The sequence below is a fragment of the Anabas testudineus genome, chromosome 16 (genome assembly GCF_900324465.2).
Source record: "Anabas testudineus chromosome 16, fAnaTes1.2, whole genome shotgun sequence".
Classification (NCBI taxonomy): domain Eukaryota; kingdom Metazoa; phylum Chordata; class Actinopteri; order Anabantiformes; family Anabantidae; genus Anabas; species Anabas testudineus.
Genome location: NC_046625.1, coordinates 21,487,399 through 21,509,284, shown reverse-complemented (window position 1 = coordinate 21,509,284; position 21,886 = coordinate 21,487,399). Strand labels below are relative to the sequence as shown.

The 21,886-nt window shown below is 41.8% G+C and overlaps 1 protein-coding gene across 3 annotated transcripts in view; it reads right to left on the bottom strand.

Annotated features, from left to right (window-relative positions):
• LOC113170268 (low-density lipoprotein receptor class A domain-containing protein 4) overlaps positions 1–21,886 on the bottom strand; it is a 142,416-nt gene that overhangs the window by 72,902 nt on the left and 47,628 nt on the right. For 2 of the 3 annotated variants that reach the window (XR_003299627.2, XM_026372293.2), the window contains exon 2: positions 14,032–14,858. Coding sequence is in view for 2 of the 3 variants with exons in the window: in XM_026372293.2 (XP_026228078.1) it covers positions 14,032–14,071 (40 nt within the window). In the remaining variant the exon portion in view is untranslated. Of the gene's footprint in view, positions 1–14,031; positions 14,860–21,886 lie in introns of those variants that run through there. The other variant, XM_033326392.1, reaches the window with a different exon arrangement.

The following is a 21,886-nucleotide window of genomic DNA, read 5'->3' as shown; positions in this document are numbered from 1 at the left end:
AAAACTTCAATATTGAGATGAAAGTGATTCATTGTTCATTGTGGATGTTTGATATAACTTCTACAAAGAATGAAATTCAATTATTACAGCAGCAGAGTATTTATACACCAAAAGTCAAAACACTAGGACACAATAAATCTGGGCTATAGTCCACAGATATGGAATGGAACAAGAAGAACAATAACGATTGATGATGATGTAATGAGGGAGACATTTTTTAAAACGTTCAGAGGGAGAGGTAACAATGACACTTAACGAAAGGGGCCTTAAACTGTGCTCAAATCAGTCTGCAGTTGACTGGTCACCGGAGTTTGCTGGCAGCAGTGGAGCCTGGGTCCAGCGGCAGCAGAAACAAAGCGTTACTCCAAGCAGCCTATCAGTGCTGCCTAGAGCGCGTTCCCTTGTTCTCCAGCCAGCTTCAAGTGAGTTGGGATCATTAAACTACGACCTGGTGTGGTCCCTGATCAGCACAGATCACTCATCCTTTTAATTAGCGAGAGGTCTTGCAAAGCCCTCAAAGACTGAAAGGCAGTGGAGGTTTGTTTTTCATCAGAGCTTCAGCTCTTCACCTCTGCCTCCTCAGCTCAGGCCGGATTTCAATTAAAATTAATTTAACTGTAGTTAAAAGTTTAGTTTGTCTCAATGTCTCATCTGCATCATGTCTTCCTCGTTTTCTGCAACATAGTCATGATCCCTGTGCGAGTCTAACATTAGCAGTTTACTGAACACATCAGACACTTACTGCTTCTGACCAGTATTAATGAACTGTTGGTTACTCACAGGACTGTATGTGCAGAGCTATAATGGAGTACAGAGGGGCAGCTTTGACAGCATACCTCAGGCGAGTACAGCAGAAAGCTGTTAATGAAAATGTCTGAAGTCCTGACCTCGATCCCGTAAATTAGTTTGGACCATCCTTTCTATTCTCTGGTTTCAGATTATAGTTAATTGTTTCAGCTACTACACGCCTGCTTGAGGGAACACACATCCTGGTTAGGAGTCTTATCCCAGATTGTTTTCCAATATTTGCATGGAACATAGGTATACTGGTTATTTCTACCTGATTACACAGTAGCATGAGTGAATGAACTTTGAGGGTCATAAACTAAGCAGCAGCCAGCAGGTTAATGATATGTCAGTGAGCAGCAGCCCACAGAGAGTAGCTCTACAGAGTCTGTCTGTGTCCTCTCTGTATCAGGTGCACAGTGAGCACAGGGGTTCTGATCTAATGATGTAGTGCACTTGGACAGACAGAGACAGACCTGTACAGGAGGAGATTCCAAGGCTGAGGAGTGGGCCAGGATAATTGGGTAGGATGAGTTGGGCTTAGATTAAACGTTAGAAGAGAAGAATAGTTGAAATTAGGCATAAGGTGAAGTTCAGGTCAGTGACGTTGACTGCTGTCAAACGAAAAGTGTGCAGCATATTTTGACATATGAGTGTGTCTGCATGGATGTACAGTATATCTAACTACAGCACATGTACTGTAATATAAAGCAAACAGACGAATTTCAGCATAGAAAACCAGACAGGCGCAGACAGAAAAATTGACAGGAAGTCGTCTGCTCAGCTTCAGGCCGGAGCAGAGAACTGATCTCCAGAACAGAGCAGTACGACCGTTCTTTGGAAAGAGCCCTCTGCCCTTATTCTGAGTGTCAATTAGTGAAGCTACAGTGACTTGCCCAGCCTCTCCTCTTCTCACTGTGTCTTTCATTTTGTCTCATCTATTACCCTGATCGTCCGTCTGGCCATCTCTTTCAGTCTCTTCTCTCCTGTCGATCCTCCCCTCTCCAGCTCCATTACTCTTTCATTCTGTCTACTCCTACTTGTCTTCCTCCTCCTCTCTCCGTGTTCTCACATTGTGTATTCGCTTCTACCATCTTCTGGCCACCCTCTGTCTCTCACTCCTCTTCTGTTGTCACATTAATTTGAATGCGAAGCCGTGAAATGTTGGAGAATGCGAGAAACTGTAAACTTACCTCACCCCCTGGGAAATTAGAAACCCACAAACACAGACACACACACAGGTTAATTACTGTGATTGGAAAATGCTAGACAGAATGGTGAAATACAGTAAATGATGCACAGGTTCTATTAAAACGATGTAAAAGAAAGTACAAGACAGGATGAAAGTGCAGCACTAAATAGCTGTTTTCAATATTACCTTTAATCATTTTCTATCTACTCTCTGTAATTGTCAAAAGAAATGAAAGTGAAATTAATAAACAGACACTTGCTACTGAGTCAAACTATGTCCACAGATAATCCACAGATATTAATACTTTTTTTGTGTCGTGTTGCCACATTGGCCAGTTAGTATCCACACTAAGGGTAGCTGCTATATCCATTAACAGTTTTATCATAATGTAAATTATATCTGTACATGGTTGATTTCAACATGCAGACTCCATAAGTAGGCTATCTTATCTATCTTAAGTAGGCCTAGCTATATAGGCTATCATATGCACATGCATAGAACAAATGTCGTCAGCAAGGCAGCAAACACCCTTCTAAACCACACAACGAGACAGCATCATGTCAAATAAGACGGATCAGCATTAGCCACCGCCACGAGTTAGGTTAAAGATGTCAGTCACAGCAGTTACTCTTGCCTTGTCAGTTTGGCCTGAGATGGGGGGGTGAGGGTGCATGGTAATGCTAAAGGAAGTATAAAACGACTTAATATCACCACATTAGAACCAAACAGGTCTGGCACCAGCGGAGAATTATTCAAACGTGTGATAGTTCACTTTCATTCTCTGCAGCGACAAACTTTTCCCATCAAAAGGAAATCTGTCTTTTCAAAGCAGTGACTGCTGTGAGACAGAGGAAAAGCCTTTTTTTCGTTTGGTAGTGCTCTTTCCTGTCACTTTAGCCCCCTGCTCTGTTCTATAAGAAGTAGAAACCAAATCCTGCAGTGAAGAAGAAAACTGTTCATGCACACTCAGACACAAAATGTGTGATGTGAATTGCACTCTGCCATGCACGGTCATGCCTGTGATGGAACAAAGCTTTGTAGTCGTCGCTTGGTAGTGACAGACTGAGGTCTGGATATTTGCTTATACCAGTGTGTGTGTGTGTGTGTGTGTGTGTGTGTGTGTGTGTGTGTGTGTGTGTGTGTGTGTGTTTGGGTATTTGGCAACCAGAGAGTCCTTGGGCATCCATCTGAATGTGTGTGTGTGTGTGTGTGTGTGTGGACGGCTAATGCTGCAGCCGCTGCATCATAAAGTATAAAAAAAAGGCTGTTTGCAACGTGACACACTGTGGCACACATCTGACACACTGCAGACTATATAAAGGCAATAACTAGGCCCATTAAAGGAATATGGACTCCTCCATGTCCTTCAGTATGCTAAAATCTGCCAGTGAGACTCCTAGTACTTTAACTACTACTCTACATGTACTGAGTACATGTAGAGAACTGATTGTACTGAGTCATTTTATGATTTCAGTGAAGTACCGACATTAAGACTAGTACTAACAGCAGTTAATTAATATATCCCCTATATGTCCCCTAAAGTCCTCTTGGTCTTTCTCTCTGCCCTCCAGCCTTCACCCCTGATATGAGGCAGGCAGCAGCTTAGCAGGGCAATGAGAGAATGATGCGTCTGTGAGCCATGAAGAACTGGGACATCTTTCGAAACCTGCTGTCCCCCTGCCTCACGCTTGTCTCTCTTTTGTCTCCTCTTCTTCCAACAGTCTCTCAATATGAAGGAAAGTGAGAGAGAGACAGACAGAGAGAGGGTGACTGAAAGGGAAGGAAATAGAGAGAGACCTCCAGACTGTGTCTCCTTGCTGTTGCTCAGACAGTGCATCACTGCACTGCTGTACGAGTGTGTGTGTGTGTGTGTGTGTGTGTGGTGTGTGTCTGTGTGTTCTGGGCACAAAGTGAATGTGAATTGTGTATGCTTTAGGGAGACACAGTCACACTACATGACAGCAAAGTTACACTGGGTTTTAACCCTCTCTATCCAGTTTGTCCTGGCTCCTCCTGGCACATACTGGACATTTCATGTGAAACAATGATCAATGATGAATTCAGTCGCATCACTTATCTATGTTCGATGCATGTTGAAAATCCCGTAAGAACAAATGTGTCGCGCCGTGTTGTACACTGTTGCTGTCTCACAGCCATTATGAGACTTAAACATGCGTACACATATCACCCTACAGTACAACAGCCGTCTATTGAGTGACGAATTTGTCAATTTTATTGCCCTACACTGTTGTGCGCTATTTTATTATGTCTATTAAATCCCATTAAAGAGCCCCTGTGGAGCCTTAAATCACTTTTGTTGCAGAGCAGACATTTTGAAACTGCGGTGAGAGAGACAAAGTTACTGCATGAGGTAAAGATAAGGAAGCACGCCAGCGTTTTGGAGACGGCAAACCCATGTCGTTGTCCATTCGGCTCAATTATTGATTAATGATTATTAATTGATTATTAATATGGTGCTAATTTCTGTCACAGAAATCTGACTTTCCAAACAAAGTTCAACCTGAAAATGCAGACATGGCAAACACACAGTGCCCTTGATGTCTACTGCAAACTGAGAAAGTTTTATTCAGTGTCAAACTAATTTGGTGGATAGTTGTTTGTGGAGACACAGGAACTGCTAATAGCTAATACAGAATGTGGCCAGTTTGCCAAAATGTAACTAAAGAACAAGGCTCAAGTTGTAGCCAGCTGCTAACTCACTGAATTGATGGCAACACTGTATTTCTGGTTTACGTTGCCTTTTAGGAAATGCAGTTCCAAAACTTCTTTTTTACTTTCCTTGTTTATTCTGGGGCTCTGGTGAAATATTACTATGTGATTTTCAATTCATTTGTGTTATAATGGACCATTATGCAATAGGCCTAATTCTGCAGCCCTGTATGAAACAGTTCCTTTTAGCTTCTATCTCAACAACCACTGTTTTGGGCACAGTTCATTCCACAGGAAGACGTCCAATCAGAGCGGAGTGGAGTTCAAACAAGCCTTTTCAGTCTCAAGGGCGCTGTTGCGTAAAGATGCATCATAACACTTCAACTTGAACCCGTCATTTAATCTTGTATCAATAGAGCCCTAGAATAAAATCTAATTTAACCAAAAGGTGGCAATTTTAAATCAAGTTGATATGTTCTGCAGTTTAAAAGAACACATTGGTCGAAAGGTGCTGTGTGTCTTTAATACAAGTACACTGTAAAGACTGTGTGGACTATGGCAGCTTATTAATATACTAATAAAAACCATGTAAATGAAAAGGTTGGTGATGAATTCATCCCTACTCCTGTAAACTGTAAACTAAAAAAAAAAAATAGTTAAAACAACATGCAATATTAAATTAACATAACGATTAACTGCATTAAAAGAACACACTGCATTTCTTAATTTGACATAATCTGTTAAGGCAGTGCTTTGATGCATATTTCTAAAAAACAAGTTATATTTTACAGTGTTCAAACACTGGTACTAAAGTGTTTAGTCATCATTTCAGCCCTGTGGTGGCAAAACGTTACTCACTTTATTGTCTTATTCAGCCATTCTACTAGGGCTTAATCCTGCAGGGGCAGTATGACATGCTGTAACTGATCTTCACTCCAACATCACATGATGATCATTTTTCTTATTTACAAAGAAGCGACACGGATGCTGTGTCCACGTTTCTCAGTGTCAGTTTGTTCCCTTTGCCTCGGATTAAATCTTGCCTCGCCATCTCTTGCCTGCTCATCCATTCAGACACAGGATGGATGAATATCTTTATCATGATGAAATCACCTGACAGCAACAATGGCACACTCTAATCTGGACCTATTCCCATTTTCCTCTATAGCAGACTTACTGCATTACTCAGATGAGAACGAAAGTGATGGTTCTGTGTGTTTCGCAGCTTAAGGTGCAGAGAGAGCATGGGGTTAATATTCACTGGTTAGCATCAACATTGAGAAACTTCATAAATATGTCCTCAGGATGCCTGCTCGCTGTCAGCTTTAACATTCTGCCCACGCATACGCCCACACACATGAATAAGGTACAGACACACACACACACACACACGCAACACAGACAAATACACTTAAAACATACACACACAAATGCACGCACCAAAAAACACACACACACGCTCGCACACACACACACACGCCCACGCAGTACCTAGTCAACTTAGGAGAGGATCTCAGCAGGCAGGCAGCGCTGACAGGCTGAGCCAAAATAGCGTCTTCAACTCAGTAACCTCAGCCATCATATCAACAACTGAATCAGAGCAGAAAGGCAGTCTGACTGGCTGGACGTTCAGCTAAACAAATCATGGCTGGTTAAACGAACACGGCATGAAAAAGATGTGCCCTTGCCGCGCAGAGGACAGGGTGGCTTGTGCGGAAAATGTCTGGAAATGGTTGTAAATTGTTTTTTAGACGCTGTTGTCCATCATCATCCAGTTTGCTCAATCATCCAGCAGGTGCATGGACATGGTGAGAGTCACCAAGCAAAATAGCCTAAAGAGGCTGTATAGTGATGGAGGCTTCTGTAGAAAAATCATATTCACATGAGCTTTAGGAAGAACCAGTTGACAGAATGCATCATAAAATAGTTAGCTAATCTCTAAATCCATTAAATTAAACAGATCAGATTCAAAGATGTTTTAATATATTTGTCACGAAAGTCCCTTTGGTCGGTGAGGTTACTGTCTAAAAATGAAAATCAGAACGAGTACTTCAACCAGACCTCACCAAGAAATGTTGCCCAACAACTCCTCCAAAAACAAAACCAAAGTTCTGACTCAGAGTTACCTGCAAACACTAAGGCTGATAAAAACACCAGTGTACAGTGTCAGTCATGGTTCTTTACTATTCTATTTAATTAAATCTCATACTCCTTTATCTTAGTTACCAAGTGTCTTACAAGGATCCAACAGACAAGACAGGAAGAGACACAAAATAAGAAAAACAGCATCAGTCATGAGCCAAGCTCTCCTCCTACATGTCCTGTCCTTCCATGACTCTGGCCCACTCATTCATCACTGTGGTCTGTGGTCAATGGTCAGTGCAACACAAACCTACAGTGTTCTGACTTTGTTTATTTACACCCAACTCTGCAACAGGAGAAGGCTCCCCAGGGTGCAGCCAAGTATTCATGCTGAAGTACAAGTGCTCCTTTAACAATGCCGTGCATTTTCTGCAATCCAGACTTTGTTGTGTCGACGTTTATAACATGATTGTTTGAGCCTAGTCCAGCTTTGTTTGACTAACAAATACAGCAAAATCCATTTTAAAGTAATAAAAGATTGAAAAATAGGGCTCAAACGTCAGTGTTATGATGTACACTTGATGTGGAACAAAAACAGCTGCTGGCAAAGGTGGAGCTGGTTTTAACTACTTTATGTACTGACAGCTCACTAATCCGTGAAAAATGCATCATCACTGAATGTATTTTGTATTGAGGATCTGCATCAAGACACGGAGCTCTAGCACACAGCCATGGTCACAGACACAGACACAGACTCACAGATGATGTGCCTATTCAGGTCAGTGTAAACATACTGGCTGGGCATCTGACTGACTAGTAAATAAAGGAGATGCAATCAGACAGCAGGCAGCCACACACAGAGAGAGAGAGAGGATAGGATAGTTACACACACGTTCAGACGAGACACACACACACGCACGCACACAGACACACACACTTTTGCTTCATAAACCTTCATAAACATTGCAGAGTAAACATTTACACACTAGGAAACACACAGACACACACACACTGAAGAAGAAATCAGGCAGGATTATGACTCACTGCCTCTGTCTGATTTACTATGTTTCTACCATAGATGCACACACACGCACACAAACGCACACACACACACACACACACATTTGACTCAAAATGTGTGATCATAATGAATAACTATGAATCTATATATGTGAACATTTACAGACACGTGTGTCGTACATGTGTCATAAATCTTGTAATTATACAGTAGGAGCCGAACCTAAACACACACAGAGACGCACACTCGCAGACGCACTCACACATTCACAGACACGCGCACTCACATGCAATTATCTTGTCATGCATCTCACAATTATATCCAACTAATATGGATACACAAACTGGAAAATATGCGCAGGTGTTCTTTCAAAATCCGCCTTTAAATGTTAGATCCGACTATTTCAAACATAACATAATAAAAACAAAATAGGTTAATAAAAGCCACAGAGATTGACAATTTGGGTAAAATTATTATTTGCCAACACAACAATAAAATAACAAGAAAATCTGATGGCATTAGACTCTCTAGGAGTCGTGAGAGGAATGAAAGACTCCAAATAAAGAATGAATGGCACAAAATCCAAAGTATGGAATAAGCTAAAACCCTCACACTCATTATGAAGAACTTGAAGGAATGGAAGGACAGTAGTGTTGGTGCTTTTGGTCGATTACTTTAAAAAGACACTCAAATGCAGAAGAGCATCTTACAAGATGAACGGTACAGCAAGATATACATTTTACAAAATATGATTTCCTATAAAAACGGAGTGGAATCCAATCTGAGGGCCTAGCTCCAGGATCTTTCTGACCTGCTGGTCTCAAGCTTGCTTCTGTAACCTCTCCGCCACAGTCTTTCAAAGCTTCAGGGGTTCTGCAGGAAATTGAACTCATCCCATACATAACAAAGAACGTTTTATCCAGAGCTTTATATTTCATGCTATCCCTTAGGAAATCTAATGATGAAAAAAAATTATTTATTTTTCAAAGGATCTAACTTTTAATAGCTGTTCTACAGCTGTGGCCAGAAATATTATTCAATACAGTAGGTGTTAGGAATGAAAAGGTCACAGCTTAAATACAGTTAAATGTTGTTTTGAGGTGTTTTTGTGGAGCTTTAGTCATGGAAAGGATGAGCTAAAAGTTTTGTTTTTGTTCTTTTTATACTGCTGTATCCTCTCTTATCAGCCATGCACAGAAAACAGCCTTGATGCTACATCCCATAGCAGCAGCACCTCTCTAAACTTACCTTTTTAATAAAGACTTCAGCTAAGGTACACAGTGTAAACAGCAGATGCCAGAGAATGTTTGCCTCTTCTACCAAACATACTTTTGTAGATAATACAACTTTAATTGATTGCCTTTTTGCCTTTAGCGTGTGTTTGATTGTGTGTCTGCTGGTAGATCAGAGACACTTGTTCATCTTTTAACAGTGTGCTTTTTGTTCATGATACATACCTGAGATTCTTTCTCAGCAATCGTTACCTGTGGGATCCCACAGGGCTCAGCTATCCGCACTCTGTAACAAGCTTTCATTCCAGAGCTGTGTGCTTTAGTTCCCACTGAATACTACTGTGCTGAGAATGTCTCAGGTCCAGGGACTGACATTAACACCGCACCAACCTGCTGGTGGATTTCAGCAGAGTAACACACTCACTGTCCAGGGGAGTTAAATGTTCTATACAGTATAATCATAGTCTTCTCCAAAGGTATTGAAACAACAAACTAACTAACACAGTTTGTCATTCAAACCATTCTTTACTACTCTAACACTACCACTAACTTAATAAGATGTGTTAATCCAACTCATATTGATTCTTTCAGCACTTTGAATACTTTGAATACATGTAGAGATTTGTCTTCCTGTGTTTCACCCAATCATCAGCTATGTTTGAGAAAGAAAAGTGTTAATTGATTACTTTTGTTTAGGTTTCACCACAGCATTGCACAAAGTGCAAAACAGTTGACCCCCTCATTCATGTGTAATCTCCTGGAAGTCCCATGAGTATCATCCACCAGTAAATTATATACAATAACAGTATATTTCTCAGATTTGGTTGAATTGTTATAGGTTGAATTGTTATAGTTTGTCAGGCCTGTACTTCAGATGTATTGCTTCTTTTTTGGTGAAGACTAAAAAGACTACATGCCTTTCTCCACCTCGAGTCCCTGCACTATGCTGTCATGTCCACGGCCACTCTAACCACTGAACACACATACAGTATCCTCTGTATCTTAACCTGGTAACACAGTGAACTTGATGACATTATGTGAAGGGCTAGTTTCCAAACTTGTGTAGCAGTAAGTTAACGGGTTACAGGGAGTCTACCTTGAGCATGCTCCATAGTACTAGCCACCCACTAAACCTGGGTTTTATTATCTTTGATGATCTTTAATGCACTGGCTGATCTACAGAAGAGGTAAGACATAAATGTTGGCTTGGCCTCCAGGTATTGTCATATTAATTTGTCTGTCATGATCACCATACCTAGATGGTAAAGTGGCAGTTATGTTGTCAATGCTGCTGTATTTCTGAATGCAACCTTTAAGAAACACCATGCCATTATCAAACTTGAGTTAAACCGTTATTAAGTCAATCTCATGCATTTGGAAGTCATTGTTAAAAATTAAACCTGAGACATGAGAACGAAACATGCACAGACAGGTAAAGAGGTAGACAGACAGACAGACAGAGTTTGGGGCCTAAGCCCCAGGCAGCAAGCAGGCAGAGGAGCAGGAGGGACTCTTCTAATAACACTGACCTGTCAGTCACTTTATGGATAGGGTGAGGGTTCCACATTAGCACAGCTCAATATGGATTGATTTTGGTTGGAGACCACACTGTGTAAGACGGAGCAGAGGAGTAAGGAGGAGGGGATGACAGACAGAGTGAGATAAATAGAAATGGAAAGAAAAAGGTGACCACTGAGGGAGAGGAAGAGTGAGAAAATGTGTCACAATGATTGAGGGGGACTCTGCACTCCACTGTCTCTCTTTATATCGACTGCCTGAAGGGGGGTGTAAAAATCACACTAGTATTAGATTTAGACAGAGACCAACTTTCCTACAATGAATATTGATTTTGACAATATGGAGCAAAAGCCCTAAAAGAAAGAAAGAAAGAAAGGGGCCTGTTTTAAATATGGCTAAAAGCAGCAAGGGATTAACTCAGGGAGGAAACAGAACAGTAAGAGAGGCGATAAAGGAGGAATAATAAGAGAAAATATCTGTTCAAAGAAAAAGTGAGGAGGGAATAAAGAGAGAGAGGGGTGTGGTTGGGTGTCAGGACGAAGCCAAGGAGAGGAAAACACTGAGTGAGAGGAGTAAAAGGAGCTGCAGGGGCGTGTCCATAGGTATAATGTTAATGTTGGTTGATCAAATTAATTATCAAGCAGTTATTTGGTCACACATGGCTGAGAAAAACTAGAACCAGTCCTCAACCAATCTCAGCACTGCGTGGCCATGTACAGACTACAGCATGTGATTGACATCTCTGTAAGTCTCCCGTGAGCTCTGGTGCTCCTGTGAGGGGCCGGACAATTTACACCTTTATTATCCTCAGCGGCGCGCAGAGTTTGGTTACATCACATAATTTCTGCACAGCTGAGGTCTAATCAGCCGTAACAGCTCGTGTGGGTGCACGGGGCCTTTAACAGCCCTGTCAATCAACGTGGGAGTGACAGCAGGTTACAATAGGCCTTTAGCGGCGCACACACACACTCTGACATTAAAGATGGCTCCATTCTAATCCAGTGCTTCTTTCAAAGCTGTGCTCTTCTATACTGTGACATGTCAAATTATTGTCTGTTAAACATAAAGTTAGTATATATTATTAACATTTGATTGATTACAATCAAAGGAAAGCTGAGTAAAAACTATGACCCTGGAAAACTCTAAATACAGGGAGAACAAAGAAGACTGTGTGTGTGTGTGCATGTGTGTGTGTGCCGTTACTTCATCACTGTAATCCCTTGTCTGTGACAACTCTTTTAATGCTGTTGCTCTTTTAGATTTATTCAGTGTATCATTACCATAACTGTTTTTGCTTCTTTATAACTAGATAAACCACAATCTGGATGGAAAGGATGGAAGTTACCGTCTGGAGGAAGAGCTGGGCCTCCTCCGTAAGCCTGCATACAACCTCAATTACAACAATCATAATTAGAGTCAGTGATTTTGTTTTAATGAGAAACTGTTAAGCTCAAGGCTCCAGAGACCAACACAGTGAGTAGGGTTAGGGTTATGATTTCCCCTGAGGGCTGCTTTTCCCTCTGCAGTGGTGTGAACTCTTCACCTCACCCTCTTAGACTGTGACCTGTCTGGCTCCCTCACAAGTGTCAAGAAACATAAAAATAGAGTGCTGCTTGGAGCAGATGAATGAGCACATTATACAGTATAAGGCTTGTTTCTCACAGAGACACATGTGGAGCAAGCTATAACTTCACTGCATTGATGATTATGTCCAGTGGGTTGTGATGCATTTACTTACATCTGAGCACTAGGAATGCTCCGGTATACCTCTATATTCATTCATACCAATGTGCCACTTTTATTAACAGACATATGTCCACAAGCCAGAACAAAATCAGCACCATTTCTGACAGATGAGGTGGCGCCTTGGGTCATGAGCTGTTGCTTTTTTACCTCCACACTTTCCTCATTTCATCATTTTGAAAGTCTGATTTTTGTTTGTTCCAAAACCCCAGCAGTTTCTAGTCTCTTGATTTTTGACAAGAAAACAAGTACACCTACATCGTGGAAAGCATTCTGGACAGATCCCTCTGCATCAATGGCAGCTTCACACCTGCATGGTGTATGTGACCAGTCTGATGTGGACTCACCTGTCTTTCAGTTCACCTGACACGAGCCCAGAGAACTCTGCTGCATTTCTGCACAGAACTGATGTATGGCTTCCTCCTTGTGTAACAGACTGTCTGGATGCAGCAGCAGACTGTGCTACGTGATAACAGTTACCCCCGAGCTCATGTGGTTATATTCTTCATGCTAGTATGATGGTTTGTCCTGCATTGCTGCCAGAAAACATGGAAGTCACACACACTCAACAGTGGTTTCTGTTCTTGGTGAGATTTCCCTGGAGTCTCTGAATAACTTGTTGTTGCAGGACTATTCTTTTTGAACTGACCTATAGTCTGGACAGTAAATACAGTAACTCTCAATAAGATCAAACTCAAACACATAACAATCAATAATAACAGATCGATCTCGTTGTTACATGAAAGTGGGGCAGCAGTATACTGTTGCCAGGGTCTTGGTATTGTGCAGGCTGGTTCACTGTCAGTGTCACTTGAGTAGAACCAAGACATCCTTATTAGTAACCCCCTGTGCCGTGACAGGTAACAAGACATGCAGTGATCACATTCACTGCTCTCCTGCACTCAACGCTCAACAGTTTACACCAGCAGCAAATCGAGATTTTGGAGACTGACTAATCATCGACATTTTAAGCCTCCACTCCTGCCCCTTTACCACAAAGCCCGTTCCAGAGCCAGCGCTTAACTGTGAACTAAAGAACCTGCTCTGAGCCGGGAAAACTGGTTCCAGAGTGACGGAGGCTCGCTGTGGTAACACATGGTTCTTTGAATCACAAACCAGTTGTGTTAGGGGCTGGAGGCTTGATTACTGTGATCAACAAAATCTATTAAAGCTTTGTTGTTTAGATGAAAATCTGTGTTTCAATCATTAGATTCGTTTAGGTTAACGACATTCTGCTGCAGGTTCAGTTTAATTATTAGTTTAATAATCAAAGTATATTGTATACTATTGCAATCACAACAACACTGTTTGGATGCCGGTGACACTTGTACAGAGTCATGTAGTGCTTCTTGTTGTGTTTGGCATCAGTGTGTGTTGGGATGTATTAACAGAAAGCAGTTGTTTCATTGTAGTAACTGTTTAGGTCAGTGTGAAGAGCCTTCACTTCACACACAGAATGGCTGAGGGTAAATACAGCAAAGGGCTCCGCAGTGGTAAAAAGGTGGTGGTTGCAGGCAGGCAGGCTTTAGTTTGGACACATTAATATGTATTACCCACAGCTGAGTGAATCTGCTGATGCTGCAATCAGCAGTCACTGACTAAAACCTTGAACTTTCTTAAGCCTTGTAAAGACGTTATGAAATATGTAAGGACTAATCAAAGTCCCAGCGTTTAGTCCTACAGGCTAATCAGGCTTTGGGCTGAATAGAGAACATCACACAATGACCACACACACACACACACACACACACACACACACACACACACTGTCGTGTGTCATCAGCAGTTACCTTTAAAGGCATTTGTGGCCGGTAAGTCAGTTTCCTGCATACTGCTCCTTCCCGTGCTCGGCCAGCTGCTGCTGATGCTGCGATGGATGCCAATACACCAACCTTAACCGGTTCGAACAGCGGCTGCTGGAGGCAGGGAGGGTGGTCGAGAGGAAGGAGTGGCGCCTGCCAGTCGCTCTGCCATCTTTCTTCATCAACAGTCCATGCGTGGCAATAAGAGATGTCTGACTGTTAAACTGTTCAACAGGTGAGTCAAGTCGTCACTCGAGTTCGGCGATGGTTTATCTGGCAGATACTTTATACTAACAGATACTCTGCTACAGCTGAATGCACAAGACTTGGGCTATAAAGTAGTACACAAAATGAAGAGGAGCAGATTTTCAGGGCTTTGCGCCACTTATCTGGGGTCGGGGGGCAGAAGAGGAGGGTGGATGCAAATTGACGAAGTTGCAGTGCAGTTTTGGTTTATCTGAACTCGGGCTTCCCAGCAGCAGGCCTACAGCCATGACCACTGTGGCGTATTGGCAGGTCTCTCCACCTCTTCACCTGTCTGGTTGTGCGCGAGCGTCTCAGCCTCTCTTTCTGTCTTTAAGAAAAAAAGAAAATCAATCTCTGTATATTTCGGTCTTTTTATCTCCTCCTGAGTCAGGTTCGTTTCTTCAGCTCAGCTCCTGTCAGCATGGTGTCCTCTGATTCTCCTCGAGCTCCTTATGGCTTGTTCACGTGTTGTTTTTCTTTCCTCCACCCGTCCTCTCTTCCTCCCCCTTTGTGTCTGCCGACTCTAGCTCAGCGCGAGCTACAGGGGTGCTCCCACAGTGGCACCACACCTAGAGAAAAATATAGAAAAGACACAAACAGAGGCAGAAAGTCTGTGAATAAAATCATGAGATAGCAGAAACAACAGGCAAAAGAAACACAACCAGGCAAAACATGGGCTGGGTTAACTGCTGGCCTGTAATGACCAGTTAAGAAACAGCACAAAAAACAACTACATCCACCCACGCATACACACACACACACACACAGAGTGTGCGTCTCAGTCTGGATAGTGGGTAGGTGGTTGGCTTGCTGGCATGCCCCCTTTAGTTCCCCTCACCCACTAGGTTCTTACATGAAAGGGAAAAGTTTCTCTGAAAGCACCGCCTGTGACCCTATTTCACAGAGCAGCGGAGAGATAGAGGCACATGTCCGTGTGCCACTTTGAAGTCTGCCTGATAAACAGGGCTGGAGGAGACTACAGCTGAGGAAACAACAAAACTTTATTTACATTTCAAAAGTGCCAAGTGCCGCTTTTTGTGTGGGAAAGGAATAAAAAACGAAAAAAGGGAGGGGGTAGAGAAGGAGAGGGGTGAGAGGACAGAAGGAAGACCGGTTTTGGTAAAACCGCATCAACAGCTAGTGTTTTTGAACATGCATCACATGCAGATACAGACAAGAGGCATGATGTGACAAACAACACGCAGCGAGGGGATCAACTAGAGAAAGCAACAAACTAGTGACAGAAAAAAAAGAAAATCTCGAGGAAAAGAGAAGGACAGGGTCAGACGAGTGACACAGAGACTGAGGAATGAGACAGAGAGAACGATGACACAAGAAGAAGCAGTTCGAAGCAGTTTGAAGGAGGCTGCAAGAAAGCAAAGGACGAGCAAAAGGGCGAGAGAAGGATGCAAGGAAGGGAGGAATTTGTTGGTGAAAAATGCAGACAGACGGTAAACAAACACACGCCTTGTCTGAGGTTTGGAAAGGCTCAACAGACCTCAGTTAGTCTTATCTCGACCGTGTTTGCCTGTTCTTATCCAGCATTATCAGAGGATACGTACAAATGGAAAAGTAAAGAGAGTGAGCACCGGGCTGCAGGGACATAGAAGGATATTCACTTCACTGTGTCCTACCTATGATTCATCACTATGTCAATGTGTGACTAAGCGAAATTAGTGATCGTCTTTAACAGTGGCGAATAAGCTGAAATTGGCCAATTTGGCTCCATAGATGTTTGTTCAGTCTATCACTGTTAGAAGATGATGCAGCATTTTGGTGATACCACAGCCATCTACTGTATCATCCAACAATATCAATCTCTTCCACAAACGATGTTACTTGTCTGGCTGCTGAACATTAGCAGAAGAAAGTTTGCTTTTTGTGACCTTACACTATTTTAAAGAACCACTTTCACTTGATTTTCATGAAATAAGAGCAAAAGGTGTTAAACTGCTCCAATCAGGAATGGGTTTAAGTTGACAAATGTTTACCACCGTATGAGAATTACATCAGAAATGGCTGATATTTTCTGTAAAAGAAAATAACCAGGTTCTTCCAGCCTGCATACAAACAGTTTCTCCTCAATCTTACTGACTGCTTGTGTCATCAACCGTGGGCCACTCTCAGCCGTCTTTGTTGCACTGTATGTCTGCTGAGTCATCTGAGGACAGCTAGTTATCGTGACAGGATACGGAGGACCTGGTGTGCTGGGTGCTGATGAGATCTAAGGCTGCATGTTGATGTCTGTTTGCTCTCGGATCATATGAGGACACCTACTGGTTCACAGTCTCCTCTCTAGATCTATCTGGCTGTAAGACGTCAAAGTCTGAGCAAAGTCTAGAAAACGTGTCATCAGAAGATTTGAACTGAAAAAGGAAGAGATATTATTCTAAAAACTGAAATTAAAAAAATGCTAAGTGGCAGAGGAATTTACTTGTGGTCAGCAATGCAGAAGTCTACAATCACACGAACACAGAAGAACCACACCTCGCTGAATCACCTCACACCCGAGCACATTTGTGCAGTGACAGTAAGATTATTTGGTGTGAAAACACAAATTCTCACGATTTCAGGAGTTCCACATTTCTTTGCACAAAACCGTACGTGATTGTAACATACAGGGACAACTAGCGGCCAACTCTGCCTCCTCCACTAGGTCAAGCAGGGACATGTGTCTCACATTTATCAGTGAGACAGCAGCTATGAGGCCTGGCCTCGTCTGTTACACCAAAAACTCAAACATGCCATGAATGTGGCTGCAGAACAGAGCAAGAAGAGGGAGATACTGAGGTGGTTCTGAGATCTGTGCAACAGACGTGGGGAAAAAAGAGTCGCTTATAAATGTAGCTCTCGGGGACTGAGCTAGAGGAAGGGTGGAATGTCTCACTGCTGGACAACATGCAGACAGTGTGTGTGTGTGTGTGTGTGTGTGTTCAAAAACTACTTTTACAGTTTACATTATTAGAACAGCTCTAATTGTTTAATGATTTTCTATATACTCTCTCTATATATATATATATTCACTATTCAACACACCTGGAAATCAGGGAGTAGGAAAATCCTCCCACATGTTGAAAAGCGTGGCTGATTATCACAATCACTTTTGTGATGGTTTCTATTATTGATCAGCTAATAAAGGTACCTCTTACTAATGCGCTGCATATGTGCGCTGGTGGAAGATGAGAGATGGGTTAAGGACACAGCCCCTCTGTCACACATGAATATTGAAGATCATACAAGACCCCAAATAATTCATGAAACATTCACTTTAGTCTGCTTCATTAGTCCCATCCATACTGTAATCCAGTCTGACGAGCTTGGCTTGTGGCCAGGCTGCAGTTAAACAGAGGGTTTCTAAGGTCGAGCCCAGCAGCTACTGTCTCACACCTCAGTGAGGACTGAAAGTACGGTTTGTCATGCAAGGACACAAAGCAAGGACTGTCTTTTTGAAATGGTTTGCTCAATGTACAGTGTGACAATATCCAGGTCGATGGCAGTGTTACACTTAAAGGCAGGTGGTCATTAGAATGAAGAATCATATCCTTCAAGAGATGTCTTTATATCTTCTTGTATACATTTTTGTATTTGATTTATTGGCACGCAACATTGACGTTTATAGTTTAAGTGCGATGCGAGGTGCTGGGGCAATTTCAGTGTCTTGAGCAAGGACACGATATCTGTTATCTGTTCCAAAAACAGTTATTTTTATTTTATATTTAACCGATTGCATTTAAGGCCCAGAATTTAAACTATAGCGTATAGTTCAGCAGACTCCGAAAAAATTTAGTTCCTTTTTTAGAGATGATATCCATCTGCTATAGCCAGTTTTAAACAGTGGTGAATCTTCAGTTGTGAATGGATGGCAGGTGGCAGTTACTTTCTTGTAAGCAGCTGAATTACTAGACGTCTAAAACAGGTGTTTTATAGCTGCATTTCAAAACAAATGCACAACCATTCGACTGTGGATATCCATAGCAGCAGTATAAGCAGTGTATAACATTTTAGCTGAACGGCTTTGAATTAGTGTATACTGCAGTGTTGGCCACATTTCCACTTGCATTTCCCCTACAGCTGTCCTTCAAACCTTCAGGTTACACATGATTCACTGTAGCCATTTCAAAATGAAGCATCTTTAGTCCAGACTCTTGCAAAGAATGCTTATTGTATAGCATCGTATTGTATTTTATTGTATCGCTTCATCGCTTCTGACATAAACACAGAAAAACAACTTCCATTAAATCAAGACAAACCCACCTTAGACACTGACACTGACAAAAGTAATAATAAATAAAAATCTACTAAAAGTTAAGTAATTAAAATCCGACATTGCTTTTGAGTTGTGGTTCAGCAGAAGTTAAAGAAAAAACTAATGAAACTGACCTCTACAAAACTGATGGTACCTCTAGAAAACATGGAAAATAATTTGACCATAGGGACATGTTAAACTAAAGTGTGTGTGAGAGCAGTATGTCTCAGGAGATTAGAAAGAAAATGTAAAAAAAAAATAAAAACGTTAAACACGTTAAAGGTAAAGGCTTTAAGCAGCCATGTTCCTGTGACTACAGTTGCACATATTACTCAGAAGTTTAGGGTCCACAGGACTGTAGCCAACCTCCCTGGACATGGCTGCAAGTGGAAAATTGATGACACATTAAAAACACAGATAATACAAATGGTAACTAAAGAGCCCAGAACAACTTCCAAAGAGATTAGAGGTGAAATTCAAGGTCAAGGTACATGACTGTCAAATTACACCATCAGTTACTGTTTGAGCCAAAGTGGACTTAATGGAAGATGACTGAGAAAATGCATATTAACACAAAGCTTCTGTGAGAATGTCCTTTGGACAGATAAGACAAAACTGGAACTTTTTGGGAAGTCACATCAGCTCTATGTTCACAGACGCAAAAACGAAGCATACAAAGAAAACCTAAACCTGTACCTACTGGGAAACATGGAGGAGGCTTGGTTATGTTCTGGGGCTGCTTTGCTGCATCTGGCACAGGATTTCTTAAATCTGTGCAGGGTACAATGAAATGTCAAGATCATCAAGGCATTCTGGATCAAAAAGTGCTGCCAATGTCAGAATGTTTGGTCTCATTACATTTTTATTTAGTATTACCTTTCTCAGTTTCACGTTATTTTTGGCTAACTAACATGCTTACATCTGTATAAAAAATAATGTCAGTTCATATCAGACTCTAAGCTCAGACTTACACTCACAGAGAAGAGAACCTCTGAGACACTACTCATAAGATTCTGACAAGTCTTCCACTCCTGTTTTTGTCCTTGACCTGTTTTAGGCTATTTTTTTATATACTATGTATATATTTACTATATTTTCTGGTTTTATTGTAATAAGGAGACTAAGAAATAAACATACATGTGATCATAATAGCATTGACAAAAACAACTAATCTAATGGTGGCCTAAGACATTTACACAGTACTATACATCATTCAACACAGGGAACAAATAACATCTAAAAGTGTGAAACGATGCACAAAACGGTTGGCAAAGCATAAGCAAACAAAGGTAGGCTGAAGGCGTCATTTGTCATTTCCTTGTCTGATGTGGCTCCATGTCACGCTGACTGCCAGTCGAGTGTGACAAATCTGACAGGCTTAATCTGGCCGTGCATCATCTCTAGTGTCGAGAGGCGGGACAGAAAGGATGAGGGGCAGTGATGCTGACAGACAGACTAACATGAAACACAGACAGTGGCAAAGAGACAGCAACACAGAGGACTGAAAAAGCTCTGTGGCCTCAGCAACAGCAGTGATGGACACGGGTTACTTTAAACCTGACAGGTGGCATTCGTGTATATGTTTAACCTTTAACCTTCACAAAAAAGAAGCATACTTCAACAGACACAGAACAAGTGTGTGAAAACTGTCCTAATCCACACACAGGAAATGATTCACGGCTCTAAAAATCCAGTCTTGTACATTGCTACAAGCTCTGTTAATGGAACTGAAAAGGTAGAACTGTGTCACAAGGGCACGCTGCAGCTCCCAGACAGAGTCATGTAGAGTTCACTGACAATGATGGCAAGTGTTTGGGTGGATTTTGGATTAATGACTTAGCTTTGACAGATGAAGTGAAAAGTACTTTGTGAATATACAGTGGATGGGGAGAGTTTCAAATCCTACACACTGTGGCTTTAAAGGCTCTCTCTTCTTTGAAGTCATATTTAGAACCAAAAAAATACAACCTCCTGTCTGCCACAATGCCAGTGTATTTATTTGATCAGTGTCTAAAGTGACCCTGTAATGATCTGTGAATGCCTAAACAACTGCTACAATAGACAGTGGAGAGACGCCACAGAAGCCACATCCTGCATCTACTCAGACACCATCCGTTCCCTAAACTATATAAAACTGTAGGTCAGGACGAGTCTGACATGAACAATCTCCTGTTGTCTGCTTGTTCTGTCAAAGTGCAACTCTGGACAATGTCCAGACCTCATTCTCCAGACATTGTCCAGAGTTCATATAAGAAAACAGCTATAGTTGAAGTCATAGAACGATCGTGGTTCCAGGGTTTTGTTAAGGCTTCCTAAGCCCTTTCCTAAACAGTATTGGTGAATCTACAACAGCACAGTCATGTTTAGAGTTTCAAAGAGCAGAAAGGTTGGTACACATAACAACAATGGGTTTAGTTTACAGCCCTTATAATGTAGCTGAGATCTCAATTTAGTAGGTGAGCAACTTCGACATCAGCCACTGGGCCTAGTGGTGGGCTCTATAGGCTGTATTTCTGTTTTCAATTCAATTTTATTTATATTGCGCCAAATCCCCACAGAAATCATCTCAATGTACTTGAGCTGGCTTGGCTATTTGGCTAGGAGAGGAAAAAAAAACAGCAGGCAACAAAAAACAACAACAAGCAGGAAAAACACTGGGCAGGTTGGTAGGACCAGTAACTGGACTCTAGAGATATACAAGTCAGAGGATGCCTGTAAAGGAGTACAGAGAGAGGGAGACAGAGAGGAGGACACACAACTACGGGAAAGAGAAATTACAAAGGTAATGACGTGCAATGGTAGCATTTGAATGGACAGACAAGAGGATAGGATAGGATTCGCTTTGGGGATCCTTTAGGGTAGCATGAAAGGTACCTATTTCCTAGGTTTGGGTTATGGATGAGCAGGGTGGATCTATATTTCTAAAGAGAATGACTCTGTTGTTGGACAGACATTCTAGATATTCTCATTATAGAAAGTAAAATTTCTTCAGAGTAGTGGCACAGAGATTGTCAAGCTACCTAGGAAGGGATAACCCTAGTATAAAAAGTCACCACATGCTTGGAGCAAAGAGGCATGATCTGGTATCAAGTTCTGTCAGTAAAGAAAAAATGAAGAGAGGAACATTTTGTATTCACACAGCAGATTTAGCTATTACATTATGTCCTCTACCACAGCCTGCTGTGGGAAACATTACAGTGTTTTCAAGGTGCCAGACACAGTCAAAGGGCTAATAAGGGAATATCTCCATGACATCCAGTTATGTTTCACAAGTTTCACAAGTTTAGTACCTCGTGGCTGCAGTTGGAGATAGGCATCATGGCTGGATGCACAATCTCAGCGTTACCATGG